This window comes from Caloenas nicobarica, chromosome 5, assembly GCF_036013445.1.
Source record: "Caloenas nicobarica isolate bCalNic1 chromosome 5, bCalNic1.hap1, whole genome shotgun sequence".
Lineage (NCBI taxonomy): Eukaryota > Metazoa > Chordata > Aves > Columbiformes > Columbidae > Caloenas > Caloenas nicobarica.
In genome coordinates, this window is record NC_088249.1 from 1854306 (window position 1) to 1871948 (window position 17643).

A 17643-nucleotide genomic window follows, 5' to 3' on the forward strand; every position below is an offset into this window, starting at 1 on the left:
GCATGGGGAACAAATGCGGGGACACCAAAACTGTGACCCTTTTTCCTGCTGAGGGTCTGAAACGCTGCATTTTCAAGAGAAGCTGAAACAAAGGGAAGGAGAAAACGGGGCAGTGAGGACTCGCAGCACCCACTGCTTTCTCTGACCAGCCCCAAACTGGTTTGTCAGGGTGTTCATCTTGTTCAGAAGCATCTTTGGGTCAGACTGATTGTGAGAGAAATGCAGTCACCTTGGAGTAGCTTCCTATGGCACTGAGCTCACCCTGCTCATCTTGGACACAAGAAAACAGAATGGACTTTAAAAATCAAAAAAATTAGTGCTAGATAGGATGGGTATTAATATTTCTGTGTCCAGCAGCCCATCTCCGGAAGGAGCTCTTGCGAAGAGCTTCCCCTAAAAACCATCAGAAAAAACACAGCAGTATCCAAAGCCAGAGTGGGTTTTTGATAAGCACTAAAGCAATTATGTGACTGAACTGCCCGTAACGATGTGCTGCATCTGGAGAGCTCCTAAAGCATCCCTGGCCACCAGAACTGTGGTGTGGGATGGAGAGATCTCAGCCCATTTGGCAGCTGTGGGACATCTCGAGCATCTGAAGTGCTGTTAGCTGTCTACGGGCAGACATCACGTGCTTCTCCGGGCATTTAGATCGCGGTAATGGGATATAAATATCTAATAGCTCGGAAAACGCTTTTGTACAAGGCTCCGCAACAGACCTTAACTCTCTCTTCTCCCTAGGTCTGGCATCCAAGCAGAAGAGCACCTAAAGAGCATTTCCTCTTCTAAGTTCCTCCGTGAGAGCCACCCACGTCTTTGCCAAAGAAAACGTACTCTTTCAAATAATTTTAGCATTTACCTGGTTCTTGGAAGTGCTCTTCATTTGACAGGGTTCTGGATAAGATGAGGATGAGTGCTTCTTTAAATTGATCAAAGTGGACCTGTGCGGGGGAAAAAAAAAAAGGAGGAAGTCAACTGGTGCAGATAATTAAATATCAAGCCAATAATCCAGCAGGAAGACGAGCAGCGATGCAAATCTCTTGGACCACCATGCTGAGCCGAGCGCCTTGACATGGGGCATGATGAACCTGAGCTCCTTCAGTGTTGGGGCCTGGAGAAATGACAGCCAGCAACGTGAAGATACAGCCAGTGTCTTTGAACAAGTAAAAAAAAAATATATTATTACCATAATGACATAAAGCCACTGCTTTAGTGCTTTAATTGGGTTTTTCCATCAAGCAAGAAACCAAAATAATGTGTCCAGAGGACCAGGGAGCATCTCCATCACTTGAGATGACCCAGCCAGGGTGGGTGGCTCCTACAGTGGGACCCCAGTCCTGACCAGCAATGTAATACTGGGTTGTGGAAGTGCTCCAGTGCCCTAATTAATCTTCAGAAAACACTTTCCAAAGCAGATGGCAGAAAGTCGCACCCTTTCCAGGACAGCCCTGCCCTGGCTCCTGCCTGCTGCCGCTCCGCAACGACTGGAAATACCAGGTCTGGAATGTGGCTATGGGAAAAACAAGGAGGAATGAGGATTTATTTTTTTTTTCTCCCCCCTCTTTTCCACCTGTGTCTTCCTGGAAAGCCTCCTGCCCCACTGCCACGAGCAGTTGCAAGGGGCTGGAGCATCATCCTTCGCATCCGTGCCGGGGAATGTCAGCGATTCCAGCCGCGTGGGACGGGAACTCGGGGACAGCTGGGGAAGCGATTTGACGTGGGTCAGCGACGAGGCAGAGCTGGCTGCCACCCTTTCTTTTCGGCTAAATAAATCTCCGGAGAATTTTTAGCATTGAACGAGAGACTTTGTATTTAAAGAACCCACCGAGGTTGCTCTTGCTGGCAGGTCCGATCGCTGCGAATCTGTCATGAGGGTTTTAATGCCGCTGGGGGAGGCACGAGCTGCAAAGTCCAGGTTTAAACTTTGCCAGCTTGTTCTCGGGGTTGAGCCAGCCCAAAAAAGAGCAACATGGCCCTGACAGACAGGGGACGACAGCGGAGCTGGGGGCTCAGCCACGGGACCCCCATGCAAGGGACCACCTCATCCCGCAGCTCCCGCCGTGCAAATCATCACTGCGGTTTTAAACACAGGCACCTCCAGTCATCAAACAGTTAGAAATATGTGCAGCAGAGAAACTTGCCAGGGATGCCTTCGCCTGAATACTAATTGCTGCACTTTGTTTCCAAGGGCTGGTGTACTTCAAAAGGACAGTTTACAGAGATAGGAGAATTTGCCTGATTAAAAAAAAAAAACGACTTGACATTTAGACTAAATGAGGATGAATAAAAGATGAGGGTGTTCGAATAACAGGTCCACTCCCCATGGGATCTTCTCAGGAAGGGAACGGTGACACCAGCCATGGGGACAGGCAGAGCCGGTCCCTCGGACAGGTGCTGGGGACAGCTTTGGATGGGACCGCGCAGCAGCAAGAAAATAAACTAAAAAAATCACTTCACATCACTTGTGCAAACACACCGAATGAGCGGGCAGAGTAAAACCACCCAGGCAGGTGCAAGGAACACAACCTGCTCTAAGGAGGCCCGTGACTTGTGTTTGCCAAGAAGCGATGACGAAGAGGAGGGAGAAAGAAGCGGGGGCTGAGCCGCCCCCGCCGCAGCTGTGCGCAGGACAGATGGCTCCGTGTCGAGGCCGTGCAGCGATTTTACCGTGACCATCACGACCAAAGGATCCTGGGGAAGATTAGGCTGCGGGGCAGGAGGTGGCCGTGTCCTCCAGCTCCCTGTGCCATCACCATGCGGCAGGATTTTAAAATTTAAAATGCAAATGGGCAGCGCAGAGACACACGGCGAGCGCTTGCACAGGCTCGGGGGGTCCTGCGACCAACTCTGTAGGTGCAGCCCAAGCTGGGAGAGGGGGCATATTTTCTCTTCAGGGAAACCTCTAGCCCATTCCTAACACTAGATAACCAGGAAAACCAGCATCTGTTCGTGGTGCACATCTGACCTTGGCTGCTGCATGTCTGTACACAAAGAGTACTTCAAGAGTTAGAGAAATGCAATTGTTAAAATTAGAGCTGTGCTCAAGTATGAGCCAGGCAAAGCCACAAACGCTACAATACCTCACATTTTAAGGAAATCAATCCTTTCCTTTAAGGAAAAAAAAACCCCTTTTTTTTTTGATTAGAAAATATTCGCAGCAAAAGGACAGCCCTGGGGAGGGGAGCACTGATTACAGCAGCATTGCACAAAGCACCATCCGCTTCTGGAAAACAGCTTCAGATGCTCAAGCCAGCCCAAAAGCTTTACAAAGGCAAGGCAAAAAGTATACAGCGGCAAAAGAGTGTTGGGGTGTTCAAAGCTTAATGCTCTTTTCCATGTGCTCGACTGAATTTGGGGTATTTTGGGAGCATCAACTCATGCATCTGCTCACAGGGCTCTCAAACAGCAAGTCGAGGGCTGATCCAAATCCAAACCAGCCCGCACGCAGCAGAGTTTGAGATGCAGTGACATGGAGCGTGTTAGTGCCCAAAGTGCAGATCCAGGACAGAACCCGGGTTCCTGCAAACCCCACAGCGAGGCCCGGGCTCTGTGTGGTGCTGGGTTCATGTGAAGTCCCTGGTGAGGAGAATTTTCCCAGAACGAGTAAATCAGAGGCAAACAAGACTAATAAGCCACACAGACAGAGCAAACCCAGCCCAGCTTCCCCACGGGAATCAACCAAGCTGCCGGCTGCTGAGCATCCCAGCACCTCTGAGAAATCCTGACGCCCGCTTTAAAGCGATTTTGCTATGAAGCTGCTACTTATTAGCACTAGAAAGAGAGCATGTGTGTGCCAAGCTACCTGCTGCTTCTCGCTGTTTGTCCCTGCAATGCAAAGCAGCAGCCTGCAGTCACAGCCTCCGTGGGACAAGCCAGCATCGGTGGCTCCTTCCAGCTCCATCTCCATCTCTGAGCAGAGTTCTTGTCCCAAAGCCCTGTCCCCGCTTGCAAACTCCTTCCAGCAGCGGCAGCCAGAAGGCTGCAGGGGGAAATGTCAGGTAGGGACAACATAGGAACAGGGCAACCTTGCAACCAAGCCTCCTGCCTGGTGCGCAAAAAGCCACCGCGGGCTCAGAGGGAATATATCTGCAAGAGGTCGGCAGGCAAAGCACTGGAGGGAGCTGAGCGGTGAAACCCCACGCCGCGGTGTCCTTGCCACAGGCTCGCTCGTGCAGGGACGGGGGAAACGCAGCCTCCACGTCCCCACTGCGACAGCCACCAAGGACGGTCCTTGGTGCCCAGTTTATAGAGTCGTAGAATCATTTTGGTTGGAAGACACCCTGAAGATCGGCAAGTCCAACCATAAACTAACTCGAACACTAAACCATGTCCCTAAGAACCTTGTCTATGTGCCTTTTCAAGCCCTCCAGGGATGGTGACTCCACCACTGCCCTGGGCAGCCTGTTCCAATGCCCCACAGCCCTTTCCAGGAAGAATTTTTTCCTAATATCAATCTGATTTACCCCCCAACCCTGCAAATCCTATAACCGCAGTCATCGCTGCAGCCCATGAGCACCATCCCCGAGACACCACATGGTGTTAGCTGCTAATTAATGGGCGCTGCATCTCAGAGGCGAGATGAGAGGGCATGTCTGCAAGCGCCAACTCAGTCCGAGGGGCTGGAGGAAACAGCCTTCCCGAGGAATCCCAGGAATGGCTGCGAGCATCGCCTCCGCACGCCATCGCGTGAGGAAAGCGGCGTTGGGATGCTTTGGCTCTGCCGTGAGCCAGGGCAGGATTTACACACCCCCGGAGATATCATGTACCCGTTAATCCCCAAAGCATCACACAGAGAGGGGGATGCAGCGCATCCAGCCCTTCACCGGGATGCCGGCTCACCTCCCACTCCAACCCATTCATCCCCGGAGCGGAGACCCCGCACAAAAGCAAGCACGTGGCCCCACCGAGTCGCCCCCTCGGTAGACAAAACGCTCCCCCCTCCCCGGTGCCCTCCCATAAAACCCGGCCCCGGGAAGCGCAGGAGAACAAAAGCTGCTCCCAGCGCCGAGAGGGACCATCTGCGGCAAGGAGCCGGCGGGGCAGGTGCAAGGAGCCCGTGCTCGGGGAGCAACGTGTTTGCTGCTATTCTCCCGACGAGCTCCCTAGGAAACCCAGAGGATTCGAGAGCTATTAAATCAGGCTGGCACTTAGACATGGGCCACTGCTGCTGCTAACGAGCATTAATGCCGGGGAGACTGGAGGAAATGTAGGAGACAAAGATTATTTTGACGTTCAAGTCGCAGGTTGTAAACAAGAACTGTCCACAAAGACAAAGGGTGGGGAGGGAATGAAATAAAAATGCTCCTGGGGATGCTCGTGCCCTGGGGCAGCTCATGGGGATGGAGCTCCTGGCCGGACAGGGCAAGCGTGACCCAGCACGTGGGATGCTTTAGCGGGGGCTTTTTGGTGTCCTTGGGCTGCACATTTGCTGCATTTAACTTTGTTTTTCACCCACTGAGCGTGCCACAATGATGAGCACCATCGCTTTAGCCCTGGCCAGCTGCGACAACCCCATCTTTAGCCCTGCTCTTCCATCCCCAGCTATCCCACCAGCAAAGCCAGACAGGCAACAGCATCCAAGTGGTGGGAGCTCAAGACGGCCGAGCAGCACAGAAAGTCTCCGGTGCTCAAGCAAATGCCACACTAGAATTCCAAAGGTCAGGAACCTCCGTCTGGATCCATCCGTGCTCCAGCACCATCAGCAGAATTGCTACAGCCCCAGGGCAGGCGAGGAAGAGGAGGCTTTGTTCGTTAAAGGAATTATTTTGGTCCGTGAAAGCTGCAGTTTGATAGGAAATTGGAGTCGGGATGGCTGCTTAGCTCATGTCTATAGAGAGCCCTGGCTGCCCTGCTTCACGTTTTCTGATATTAATGAGCAGGGATGGGATTTCAGGGTGATTTTAAAGGACGTACCCGACGTGCTCGGAGCGCAGCGTGCCAGGAAGGGGGTAAGGCAGGAGCACAAGGACATCCATGCTGAACATGAAGGCCCCCAAGGATGAGCAGCTTGTGCTCCACACCCCGGAATTTAACTCTATAAAGGTACAACCACAACTGAAAAATTGCTTTGGAAGGCATGGTGAGCTCACCAGCCACAGCTCCTCTCCACAGGCTGGCAGGATCCTGCAGCCCTGCAGAAGAAAGGAGCTATTTGTCCCCAAAATTCTATCCCAGGCGGGTCTGTGATAACCACAGCTGCCTGTAGACACCAACACCAGGTAACACAGACAAAGGCAGCTCAGGCCAGCTGCAGTTGGACAATATTCTCTACTTTAGAGAAACGTGCATGACTGCACACAGCCCCACCAGCCAAGGTAAATCACAGGCTCAAGCCGTGGCTTTAGGTCTCCATCGCATCCCAAGCACCACAAGGTTTGTGCAAGCACCTGGTGAGTTGGTTCAAGGAGAAGACCCAGGTCAGCAGTGGCACTAACCGGAGCTGGGGGACACATGTGCTGTGTGAGCCAGATGTGCTCGGCCAAGCACCAGCATCGGTGCAAGGGCAGCGGGGATCCGGCGCTTGGTCTGGCCTTGGACACTGTGAAACTACACCCTGCATCAGTGCAATGCCAGCACACAACGCTAAGCATGAAGCGATGGTTTCTGAGAGTTTCAGGTTGCCTCCAGACAGGGAACACACATCAGAACAGGCTGCCCAGAGAGGTGGTGGCTGAACCATCCCTGGAGACATCCCAGGCCAGGCTGGACGGGGCTCTGAGCAACCTGAGCTGGTGCAGATGTCCCTGCTCATGGCAGGGGGGGCACTGGGGGAGCTGGGAAGGGCCCTTCAACCCAAACTGTTCTGTGATTCTATGCCTAGCAAGCAGTTTGCTTCCCCTTTATCACTCTCAGAGGCCACCCTGTGCCCACACTGAACAGAACAATGGACCTTGCAAGTCCTGCAGCCCCAGAGCCTCAGTGATGTTGGGAATCCACAAATTACGGATATTCAGCCTCTTTCCATCACCATCCCATGCGGGCAGGAGCAGCTGCCTGCCCCTGCCTCGCTCCCAAGCCCCGGACCCCCCATTGCCCCCCACCATGACCCCAGCCTCACCCTGCCTAGGAGGTTGCCTTGCAGGAGGGTCTGCTGCAGCGCCGGGGCCACCTCCTCCAGGTGCAGCATGTGGCAAAGGTCGGTGAGCTCCTCCTGCCCCAGAGACCCCGTGCCCGTGCTGTCGAAGCTGTCGAAGAGCTCCTTGAGGCGAGCTTCATACTGGTCCTGCTCAGCTTCATCCATCCCATAGCCTGCCACGCTCACCTGCAGAGAGAGACAGGGATGATGAGCATCAGCTGCAACGTGGCACACCAAGGCAAAAACAACCCCAAGGGATGGTCCTGAGGCAGCTCATGAGGCCTTTAGCTGCAGTTTTTGCTTGCACTAAGTGAGCTTGGTGTTCTACCAACCCCTCCAGCCTCTCGCATCCCACTGAGACCCCCCTGCAGTGCTGGGCCAGCTCTGGGTCCTCAGCACAGACATGGACCTGCTGGAGAGGGGCCAGAGGAGCCCCAGGAATGACCCGAGGCTGGAACAGCTCTGCTGGGAGGACAGGCTGAGAGAGCTGGGCTGTTCAGCTGGAGAAGAGAAGCTCCGGGGAGACCTTAGTGCGGCCTTTCCGGACTCAAAAGGGGCTGATAAGAAAGATGGGGACAGACTTTTGTTTAGGGCCTGTTGCAATAGGACAAGGGGTGATGGTTTTAAACTAAAGGAGGGGACATTCAGACTAGATATAAAGAAGAAATTGTTTGTGCTGAGGGTGGTGAGAGCCTGGCCCAGGTTGGCCAGAGAGGCGGTGGCTGAACCATCCCTGGAGACATCCCAGGCCAGGCTGGACGGGGCTCTGAGCAACCTGAGCTGGTGCAGATGTCCCTGCTCATGGCAGGGGGGGCACTGGGGGAGCTGGGGAGGGCCCTTCAACACAAACCGTTCTGTGATTCTATGGAGAGTCTTTTGGGGCATCAATTGCTCCTCCATGTGTGCAACATCAGTGCCAGAAAATGTGATTCTATGGGCAAAGCCTGAATTCACACAGCAGAAAGACCAAGGGAAAAAACCCTGCACCCAACCCTCAGGCTGAGGACAGCCCAGGTGGCTGGGACATTCCCGGGTTGCATGTCCCTACCTGTCACCTCACACTGGCTCCACCAGCAGCTCATTTGGCTCGGCTGGAGCAGCTGGTGCTGCAGGGGAAAGTTGTTCCCTTGAGCTGGTTCCCAGGTGGTGCAGGTGATGCTCTGCCCACCTTAGCAAGAAGATAAACAACCACCCCAGCAGCAACAGTTCAGCAGTGGTGGGGAGCAACGTGTGGGGCTCTGCCTGCCGTGGGGAGGGCAGGAGATCCCAACCACTGCCTCTGCCCCAGCTCATATGACTCTGAAGTCACCACGTAGATTCGTTTTGGCTGGAAAGGACCCTCAAGATCAAGTCCAGCTGTTCCCCCACCCCTGGCACTGCCCCATGTCCCTGAGAACCTCATCTCTGTCCAACCCCTCCAGGGATGGTGACTCCAGCACTGCCCTGGGCAGCCTGTTCCAATGCCCCACAGCCCTTTGGGGAAGAAATTGTTCCCCAGATCCAACCTCAACCTCCCCTGGCGCAGCTTGACCCCCGTCCATGAACACCAAACACATCCCTGCACCAGATATGCTCCTTTTTCTGCTGGCCTGGGTGCAGGGAGCCCCAACACACCGTGAGCCCTGTTGATGCCAGCGTGTGGCATCTCTGCCCTCCTCCAAAACCCCGGCACAAAGCCACACGGTGCCCCGCGCTGCGGGAGGTCTCCCTGCCACTTGCCCGAGGGCTTTGTCCTCCCCTCCAAGCCAATAATTTTCCATCTCTCTCATCCCATCACTAACCAGAGCATCGCAGCCCCAGGAACTGGTTTTGGGAGGGAAATTTCCTGTTTGAAATGAAGGATTTGGCTGGCATCTGTTCACCCAGCCTGGCTGTGGGGCAGCAGCAGCGTAACCCAGTGCCACAACAGCCGTGGTGCGCACGGTCACCGCAGGGGACATGCCACCATCCTGGGGGCACCGCGTGGCAATGGGCATTGCAGGGACCCGGCGCCCCAAGGACACAACTGAGCCCCCCAGGATGCTCAGCCAAGCTCAGGCCAGCACCAGCCAGGTCTCCACGTGAATTTTGTTTCGCCCACATCACTGCAGGTTGTTTCAGCCAGATTTCCCAAAGAGGGGGTTCCTACCCAAACCCTGCTACGGAGCAGCCATGTCCCCTCCTCCCTCTTGGCATCACAGGGTTCCTGCAGCCGCCTGTGTCACCGGTGGTGTGCAGGGACATCCCAGAACAGATGGAGCTGCCCCAACTGCAAGGTGCAGCCCCACCTCGCCCCCTGGCCCCACCACAGCCTCAAAGACCACGCTGATCTCCCAGAGCATCGTGAGCCTCACACCAGCTCACACAAGCGCCCCGCAGCAGAGGGGCAATCAGCAAAACCCGTCCCACCAACGCAGCTGGAAAACTGGGCGATCTCCAGGGCAGACGCTGCAGTAGCCGCATCCTCAATTTCACTGGCCACAGGAGCAGATGCCAACGCGGGGCAGCATCGGGCTCCCGCGCCTGCTGAGGGACGCAGGGCTGGTGCCAAGCAACCTGCAGGGTCCGCGGGACAAAAATAGCCCAGCCTGGCTGTCCTTCCTCCCGTGGTGACACCAGCAAGGACAGCGGCATCGCCAGACCTCGAGAGAAAGCGGCCACAATCCCTCCCCATCCCCACATCGCTCTCCCTGAGCCTCACGCCCGCCGGGTCCCCCAGTTTCGCCCCCAGATGCCTCTTGAGCTGCTTTAGCAAAGCATCCAAGCGCTGCGGGGAGGACAGAGGGTGCAGACACATTTGCATTCAACCCAGGGCGCAAGGGAGGAAGCAGCACCCGAAAACTCAGGTACCCGCGAGCAGAAGGAAAGTGGCAAACTGGTTTCCCGGTTCTCACGCTGGCAACTCCGTTTCCCACCCGCACCCACGGTTCAGGGCACACGGGGCTCGATGGCGGCTGCTGCCGGTACCGGCATCGCGAGAGCCCCGGCAGCCGCAAATCTCACAGCCGAGCCCGCAGCAAAGGTGACTCCGACCTGCGGGGCTTCTCAGGCATTTTTTAATTTCTTATCTTCAGCGTCAGCCACCTCCTGCCCCCCCAGAGTCCTCTCCAGCACCCGACGCTACTTCCACACCACTAGAACCAGTTCCCCCAGTTAGTGCAGAGAGCTAAATGCCATCATCCAAGGTGAGCACTGGGGTCACCCCCCCTCGGTGCTATAGCAGCAGTCAGCCCCAAAAACTTACCCCACATGGGTCCAGGTGAGGGAGGAGGCACTGGGGAGCCCATAAAACCAGCAAGAAAAATACGATCCCCAAAGGAGAAGAGCATCAGGTGCACAGTCCCTGCCTGGGGACAGACCTGCCCTGCAGCCCAGGTGACTTTTGGGCAAGGTTACCGTGTCCCCAGCAGCCTCGCGTGTCCCCACGGCGAGGGACAGTCACCAGGCTCCGCACCAGCTCGCTGAGACCCGGCCACCCCCACGCAGCCCGGGGAGGGGATTTCACGCTTCCCAGCACAAAAAGCGTCAGGAATAAAGAAAGCAGGGCCACGCTGTTCGCCTACCTGCAGCCAGTCAAGGCCGGCGAGCTGCTGCGATCCCGCACGCACCCCGCACAACCTCCATCTTAGGAAAGCGGCTCCGGCACGCAGCCGGCTGCGCAAGGTGACCCAAGATGCCTACTCCCGGCTGAATTATTCAGCGGCGCTTGGAGAGAGGAGGAAAAACCAACAACAAACCCCAAGCCTCCTACCTGATGAGCTCAGGAGGCTGCTGGGCATCACCCAGCAGTCAAAATAATGAGGTCAGCGGCATCAGGGACCCGGGTGTGCGGCATCCTCCGCACCCGGGGATGGGAGACCGGCAGCAGAGAAAGGGCTGAGAGGGGAGCGGGGGGAACAGAAGAGTCACACAAAGCCCGAATTAAACCCCCAGCCTTTCATCTCCTCTCCAGATGGGCCAGCAGCTGAGATGCAGGAGGGCGGCCCGGAGCCGGCAGGATAATAGGGGTGGGCAGGCAGCAGCTGGGGGGGGGTCCCTGGTCCCCTGCCTGTGTCCCTGCACAGGGCATCACTTTGTTCAGATTTATAGCTGGCCTTCTGTGTCCCATTAAACCCCCCCAAATGACCAGCTTGAGCAGATGGCACAGAAAGGTGCAGGTTTAGGAGAACTACTTGGAGTCATAACCACATTATTCTTTATTTGTCTTCTCCCTATTGCAAGTCCTGAGAAGCAAAGTGCTCAGGGATGATGAGAAAAGGAAGTTTTCACTGGTGTTTCTTTCTCTCCTTTAAATCCAGCCCCTCCTGAGAGCCAGATAACCTTCACGGCGCACAATGTACAGGCCTGATACGCCTAAATTCTCAGCTAAATTTAACTCAAACAATATAGGCTTAAACCGTAATTACTGCTTCGCATATTAAGTGCTTGGAATCAATACCAACCTCCAAGCTTTAGCCTCGAACTAATGAAGACACAGATTACCTGATCAATGGCACCATCAAGTAAAAACACTACATTTAGCACGATGTCCTTTTTTGTGTGCAAAACAGTATTAACACAAACAGCGCATTTGTTGCTGCCCAGTGGCACCACATGGAGATTTTGGGGATGCTCTGCCCTGGGCTGCGGGCTACCCCACCTCCAACCCAAGTAGCCCTCTGCAAGAGGGCAACAGCCTCCAGCGAGTCACCTCCTGCAAGGGACAGCAAGGACAACGTTGCTTTTGATGCTACTCTTGATTGCTTTGGCTCAAACGAGGGCTTGGCAATTAGCAGCAAGTGCCCAGCGGAGCAGCACCCTGTGGCCACCTCCAAAACACAAGCACCCGCTCCCCGAGACATAACTGTTCGGTAGCATCCACCTCAGGCGGCTTAAAAACAACTTGCCTGTCCCTCTGTGCCTGGGACAACCGGTACAATGCGAACACAACTGGCAAAACCCACCAGGACGCCAGTTTTTAACGGCAGAGTTTATGATGCGGCAGCCACCGAACCCAGATCCTTGAGCCCTTGCTGGAGAGCAGGAGCTGGGGTTGTCTCATCTAACTCATTATCTCCCTTCCCTAACAAACCATCTCATCCACAGCAGCTGCGGCTAAGCTGCCGTGATTCACCGCGTACATCCCCGAAAGCCCCACGCTGCTGCCTGGGTCAGGGCAACTTCTGAGCACGGTCCACCCCGCAACACCCCGTCTCCTCTTGGGGAGCAGCAGCTCCACAAAAGGTCCCACCCAGAAACTAAAGGGAAGGGGACAAAAACCCAAAAGGATAATAAAGCACCCAAATATCAGTAAATCACTCGACAGCACGCCCGGCTCTTCAAGGGTCACCACCAAAGTCAGCTTTACAGCTGGCGGTGCCTCCTCCCCCATTGAGCACGGTCATAATTCCTGCAGCCCGGTGCTGGCTGCTTTGCACCTCAATGCCACCTCTAGCCCTGCTCCCCGAAACACAGCCAAACCCTCCAAAGTTGGCAGGAAAAAAAAGAAAAAAAAAGATTCTGTTAACCAAGCTCCACTCCAGATTAGCAAAGCAGCGATGGCATATAAAGTGCTATAAATTTATGTAAAGAGCTTCAAAAGAAGCGCAGTGTTTTGAATATTCACGCCACCCCGGTATTTGCATTGTAATAGGGCCTTTCAATAAGCAGCCTTCCCCTCAATAAGGAAAAACAAAGCGCCCATCTGTTTTGATTTTGCAAATTGGGCTGGAGTTGCACCGCAATAACTCGGGGAGCCCTGGGTGCGATAAAGCCCAAGGTATAGGCACAAAGCTGATTATTTCAGAAGTAAACAAAGCGAGATGGGAATTTATCCAGCAATGCCTCACGCACCGGGAAATAAGGAATTGGGTAATTCCCGCGGAGCTCAGCCCTGCACCGGCTCCGATAAACCCGGGCTGTGCTGAATCACGGCGATAACGCCGCATCCATCGTGCCGTGGGGACCGGGCGGTGAGTCTCTCACCGTCATCCCCACTTCGGTGAGCAAACGAGAAAGACGGGCAGGACCAACACACCCACCCAAACTGACACCCACTCGCACCACAACCCCCCGATGCACCCAGCTCTGGCTGCTGACCCTCCCGGGCTGCAGATTTGGGTTTTTCTCACTGAAAACTACAGCCCCATCCTTACCCGAACGTGCCAGAGGTGACAGGCCCACGGTTTGCGACCAGACAGCAGATGCCGTCTGCCACCCTGGTGACAGCGAGGGCTTTGCTGATGACAAAACAACTGCTGTTATGAATTGCCCCAGCCACAGCCTGCTGCTTCCTCAGCCCAGCCCGGGCAGAGCTGGGCCAGAACCGGCTCCCACTCTCCACGTTTTGGGGCTTTTGGAGCATCTCTCCGGGGACAGGGATGCACCGCAGGACGGGGTGCCCTTGGCAGGAGGGGGAAGCAGCACTGGGTGCTGCCCCCAGCGCGAAGGCCACTGCTGGGGATTGTGCATGGTGTCCCCCGCACGCCCACATACGCCTCAATTTCCCCCCCGCGCCCTCTGGCTACAAGCCCCCGTCCCCAGCACCCGCTTCCTCCAGCATCTCCCGCTTCCTCCAGCATCCCCCGCTTCCTCCAGCATCCCCCGCTTCCTCCAGCATCCCCCGCTCCCCGGTCCAGCACCCCCTTCCCTCCAGCATCCCCGCCCCGCTCCAGCACCCGCTTCCCTCCAGCATCCCCCCGCTGCCCCAGCACCCACCTCGCCGCCGGCGCCCCGTCCCCGCCGCCCCGGGCCGGCGCCCCGCACACGCGGCCGGCGGTACCGGGAAGGGGCGGGCTGAGCCCCGGCACCGCCCGCGGAGGAGGGACCGGCAGCGGCCAGAACCCCCCGCACCGCCCCGGGGCTCGGCGATCCCCCCACCCGCCGTGCTCGGCGCTGCACCCCCGCTCCCCTCCCGGGCTCACCCGGCGCGGCTGCCGGTCCCGGTGGCTCCGGGCGCGGCGGAGCGGAGCGTTGCGGAGCGGGGCCGGGGGAGGCGCCGCGTTCAAATGCGGCGGCGTTTATTGGGCCGCGGCTCGGGGGCGGCCCCGGGGGTGCGGGGCGGCCCCGGGGCGGGGGCGATCGGCGGCCTTTGTGCGGCGGGGCCCCGCTGGCACCGCCCGGGCCCGCCCCCGCCTGGCTCAGCGGCGACCCGCACCACGGGTGACAGCTGCCTGGGGGCCCCCACGCTGTCCCGCAGCACCGGCGGCAGCGCCGTGGTCCCCACTGTCCTGCCACTTGGGTGGCATCACCCCGGGTCCCCGTTGTCCTGTTCCCTGGGTGGCATCCTCCTGGCTCCCTCCTGTCCCACACCCCAGGGTGGCATCACGTTGCTGCTCGATGTCCTGTCCTGCACCCCAGGGTGGCATCGCCTTGGTTCCCACCATCCCGCAACCCAGGGTGGCATCGCCTTGGTTCCCACCATCCCGCAACCCAGGGTGGCATCGCCTTGGTTCCCACCATCCTGCAACCCAGGGTGGCATCACCCCAGCTCCCCACTGTCCTGCACCCCAGCGTGGCACCACCTTGGTGCCCATCATCCTGCAACCCAGGGTGGCATCACCTAGGGTCCCCACTGTCCTGCACCCCAGGGTGGCATCACCCCATCTCCCTCCCGTCCTTCACCCGAGGGTGGCGTCACCCCAGCTCCCCACTGTCCTGTCCCCCGAGTGGCATCATCCCAGCTCCCTGCACTCTGCACCCCTGGGGACATAGCTCTGCAGCACTTCATCGTCCCCAAAACAAAAATAGCACATCACCTGGGCTGCCCCATGCTTGAAGGTCATTGCACCACGTCACCCCACTGTCCCCAGCCCTGAGGACACAGCATCCTGGCTCTTCGCCATCCCAAGGCCTGCAGGGTCAGCATCCCCCCGGGTCCCCCTATGGCACTGTGATACAGGCGCCACGCTGCACCCCATGGCACCCAGCCCTTCCACTCACCCCAGCAACCACAGTGGCTCAGCACACCCACCCACATGTGCCCCCCATTTGCTTTGGGCGGAACACAACCGGGGGTCACCCTCTGCCTCATGAGCCATCCCCCGGCGGGGTGGGGAAGGAGCTCCGGAGGTGCTGACACAACATCCATAGGCACCAGCAAAACTCAAACCCTTAATTAAGCCTCGGCAGCCCTCATTAGAGGCTGGAGCCATCGCTCCTGCTCAGCGCCAGCAGGCACAGCCTGCGTGGCAGGGAGCTGGCAGTCCCCAAGGCTTGTGGCTTCTCTGGTGGCTAATGAGGGGTTCCGCTCACCCTGCAATCTGCTCTTGCACAATTGCATGGCCTTATTTTGCTGCTTTTTTTCCTAAAGTGCTACGGATGTAATAACTTTTAAGCCCTCTTCCCTTTTTTTTAAGACAACTTTGAAATTGCTTTGCGGGTTCAAAATATTTATGGGGGAGGAGCAAGGGAAACACAAAAGCCTGGCGGCTGGGTGCATGGATGGACGATGGGTTGTATAAACCTTGCATTGGTAGCAAACCAGGCTTAAAACCCCATGAGATACAGGCTGGTTTGCCACACGGTCCCACTGGCGGTGACAGGGACACCTGGGACACCATACATGAGCTAAAAAGTGTAATATTTAACCCACTGCAGCAGCTGGGGTAGATCTGCTGCCCGAGTCCCCCCGCCCGGCACGTCACTGCCGGCTGCCCCAGCGCCAGCACCGGGGACGTGGGATGTGGTGGCAGAGCCAAGCGGGTCCCTCAGCATCAATCGAAGCCCTGCCCAGGGACAGGGCTGTGTCCCCGCAATGACGGAGGCGAGGAAAGGTGACTTTAAAGGGAAGGGGGCCTTGGCGAGAGGCTTTGCTGGACAGATGTTAGCAGCTTTGTGCTGAGGGAGGGCTTTTTTTTTAACATTTGCCATTTTTCTCCAAGGCTTTCTTCTGCTCTGACACTTGCTGAGGGTTTTTTCTTTCTTTTCTTTCTCTCTCTCTTCCCGCATTTGCTTTCTTCATCCCCAGTTCAAACACTTTTTCACCGCGCATTATGCTGAAGTTGAAACCATCTGGTGCTTTGTTTTGTTGTGAGCCCGGCGAGTGCCAGGACCTTTATCCCTCTCGCCCTCCTCCTCACCGCCACAGCGCCGGTCCCTCGCTAATCCAAGCAACAGCCCCAAAAAACCTCCGACATCACCCAACAAAGCAACTCGGCGCGTGTTCGCCTGCGTGCAGCCGGGTGGGTGACGGGGACAGGCAGCACGCTCAGTGTCCCATGTCCCCAGCCAGCCCACAGGGATGCTCAGACCCCTGGCTCGGCTGTATCACCACAGTGCAAATTCCTGACTCATTTTTAGGACCGGCTGCCAGCAGAGGCATCCTGATTTTATTTTTTCCCCGCTTTCCCAAAGGAGGAAAGCGCGTTTCTAGGAGCCTCCCCAGACGCGGACCCCGCCAGCCTATTTTTGGAGTCCCCTTCCAGCAAACAGCTGCATTCGAGGGTGGCGTTTGCAGCGAGTGCCTTGCGAGCGAGCTCGGCGGAAGGAAACCTCCGCTCGCCCACGCCGTCACATGCGACAAAAAAAAGGGGCATGTGGGAAAATCCAGGACTGCTGGACATGAGCCGCTCCAGCGCCCAGGCTGCACCGAGCTCGGGGGCTGGCACGGGGCCACCCAAAAACAGGGTCACGAGCACCAGGCGCCTGCGCAGGCACTGGGTGACCCCGCCGTGAGGCTGTGAGTACCCAGTCTTTGCAGAAACACCCTCCTGACATGGCTTTCGCTGCCCCGTCACGCTTTCCTGCCCATTCCCCTGCACAATGGGGAGCTTTGTTCTGCTGGGGTGAGGGAAGGTCTGGCCGGGGAGCTGGGTGGGGGGAGCTGGGGGTCTCTTCCTGCTGTGCCGTGCTGGGTGAGGCACCCTTCACCCTGCCGTCCCGCCAGGCCGGGGGAAAGCAGGGCCATAAAATAGCAAAAAAAAAAAAAAAATGAAACCACCAGCAAAAAATAAACAAATGGTGCATTTAGGAAAAGATGCTGTAGGAAAAAACAGCCGGAAACCTCCCCGTCTCACAGCCGGTGTAGGGAGAAGTTTGGACTGAAACGAGGCCAAACTTTGATTTTTTTTTTTTTTTTCACAAAACAATGGCGATTCGTGCTAACCCACAGCAGTGTTGTGCCTCCTCGGCTGCAGCTCGTTGCTGCCATCGCACGTCCAGCCCCTGCTGCACAAGCTGCATTTCTGTCACCGCTGCTCAGGCCTGACCCTGCACATCCTTTGGGCTCCAGGATTTTCCCTCCAGCCGAGGAGACCCTCATATTTAAAAGGGACGGATAAGAAAGATGGGGACAGACTTTTGAGCAGGGCCTGTTGTGATAGAACAAGGGGTGATGGGTTTAAACTAAAGGAGGGAGATTCAGGCTGGACATGAGGAAGGAATTGTTGGCCCTGAGGGTGGTGAGAGCCTGGCCCAGGTTGGCCAGAGAGGTGGTGGCTGAAGCATCCCTGGAGACATCCCAGGCCAGGCTGGACGGGGCTCTGAGCAACCTGAGCTGGTGCAGATGTCCCTGCTCATGGATGAGCTTTGAAGGTCCCTTCCAACCCAAACTAGTTGATGATTCTATATTTGCTATGTTTGCTGTGCTGGCTCCTTATTGCAAGAACTGTTTG

The 17643-nt window shown here is 56.7% G+C and overlaps 1 protein-coding gene across 1 annotated transcript in view; it reads right to left on the reverse strand.

Moving 5' to 3' along the window:
* NIN (ninein) overlaps positions 1-13793 on the reverse strand; it is a 63512-nt gene extending 49719 nt beyond the window's left edge. Inside the window, exons 1-3 of the mRNA XM_065635446.1 lie at positions 13748-13793; positions 7055-7258; positions 857-938 (exon numbers count right to left, since the gene is read on the reverse strand). Of these exons, the coding sequence (XP_065491518.1) occupies positions 857-938; positions 7055-7237 (265 nt within the window). The 5' untranslated portion in view covers positions 7238-7258; positions 13748-13793. The remainder of the gene's footprint in view (positions 1-856; positions 939-7054; positions 7259-13747) is intronic.
* Between the last annotated feature and the right edge of the window lie 3850 nt (positions 13794-17643).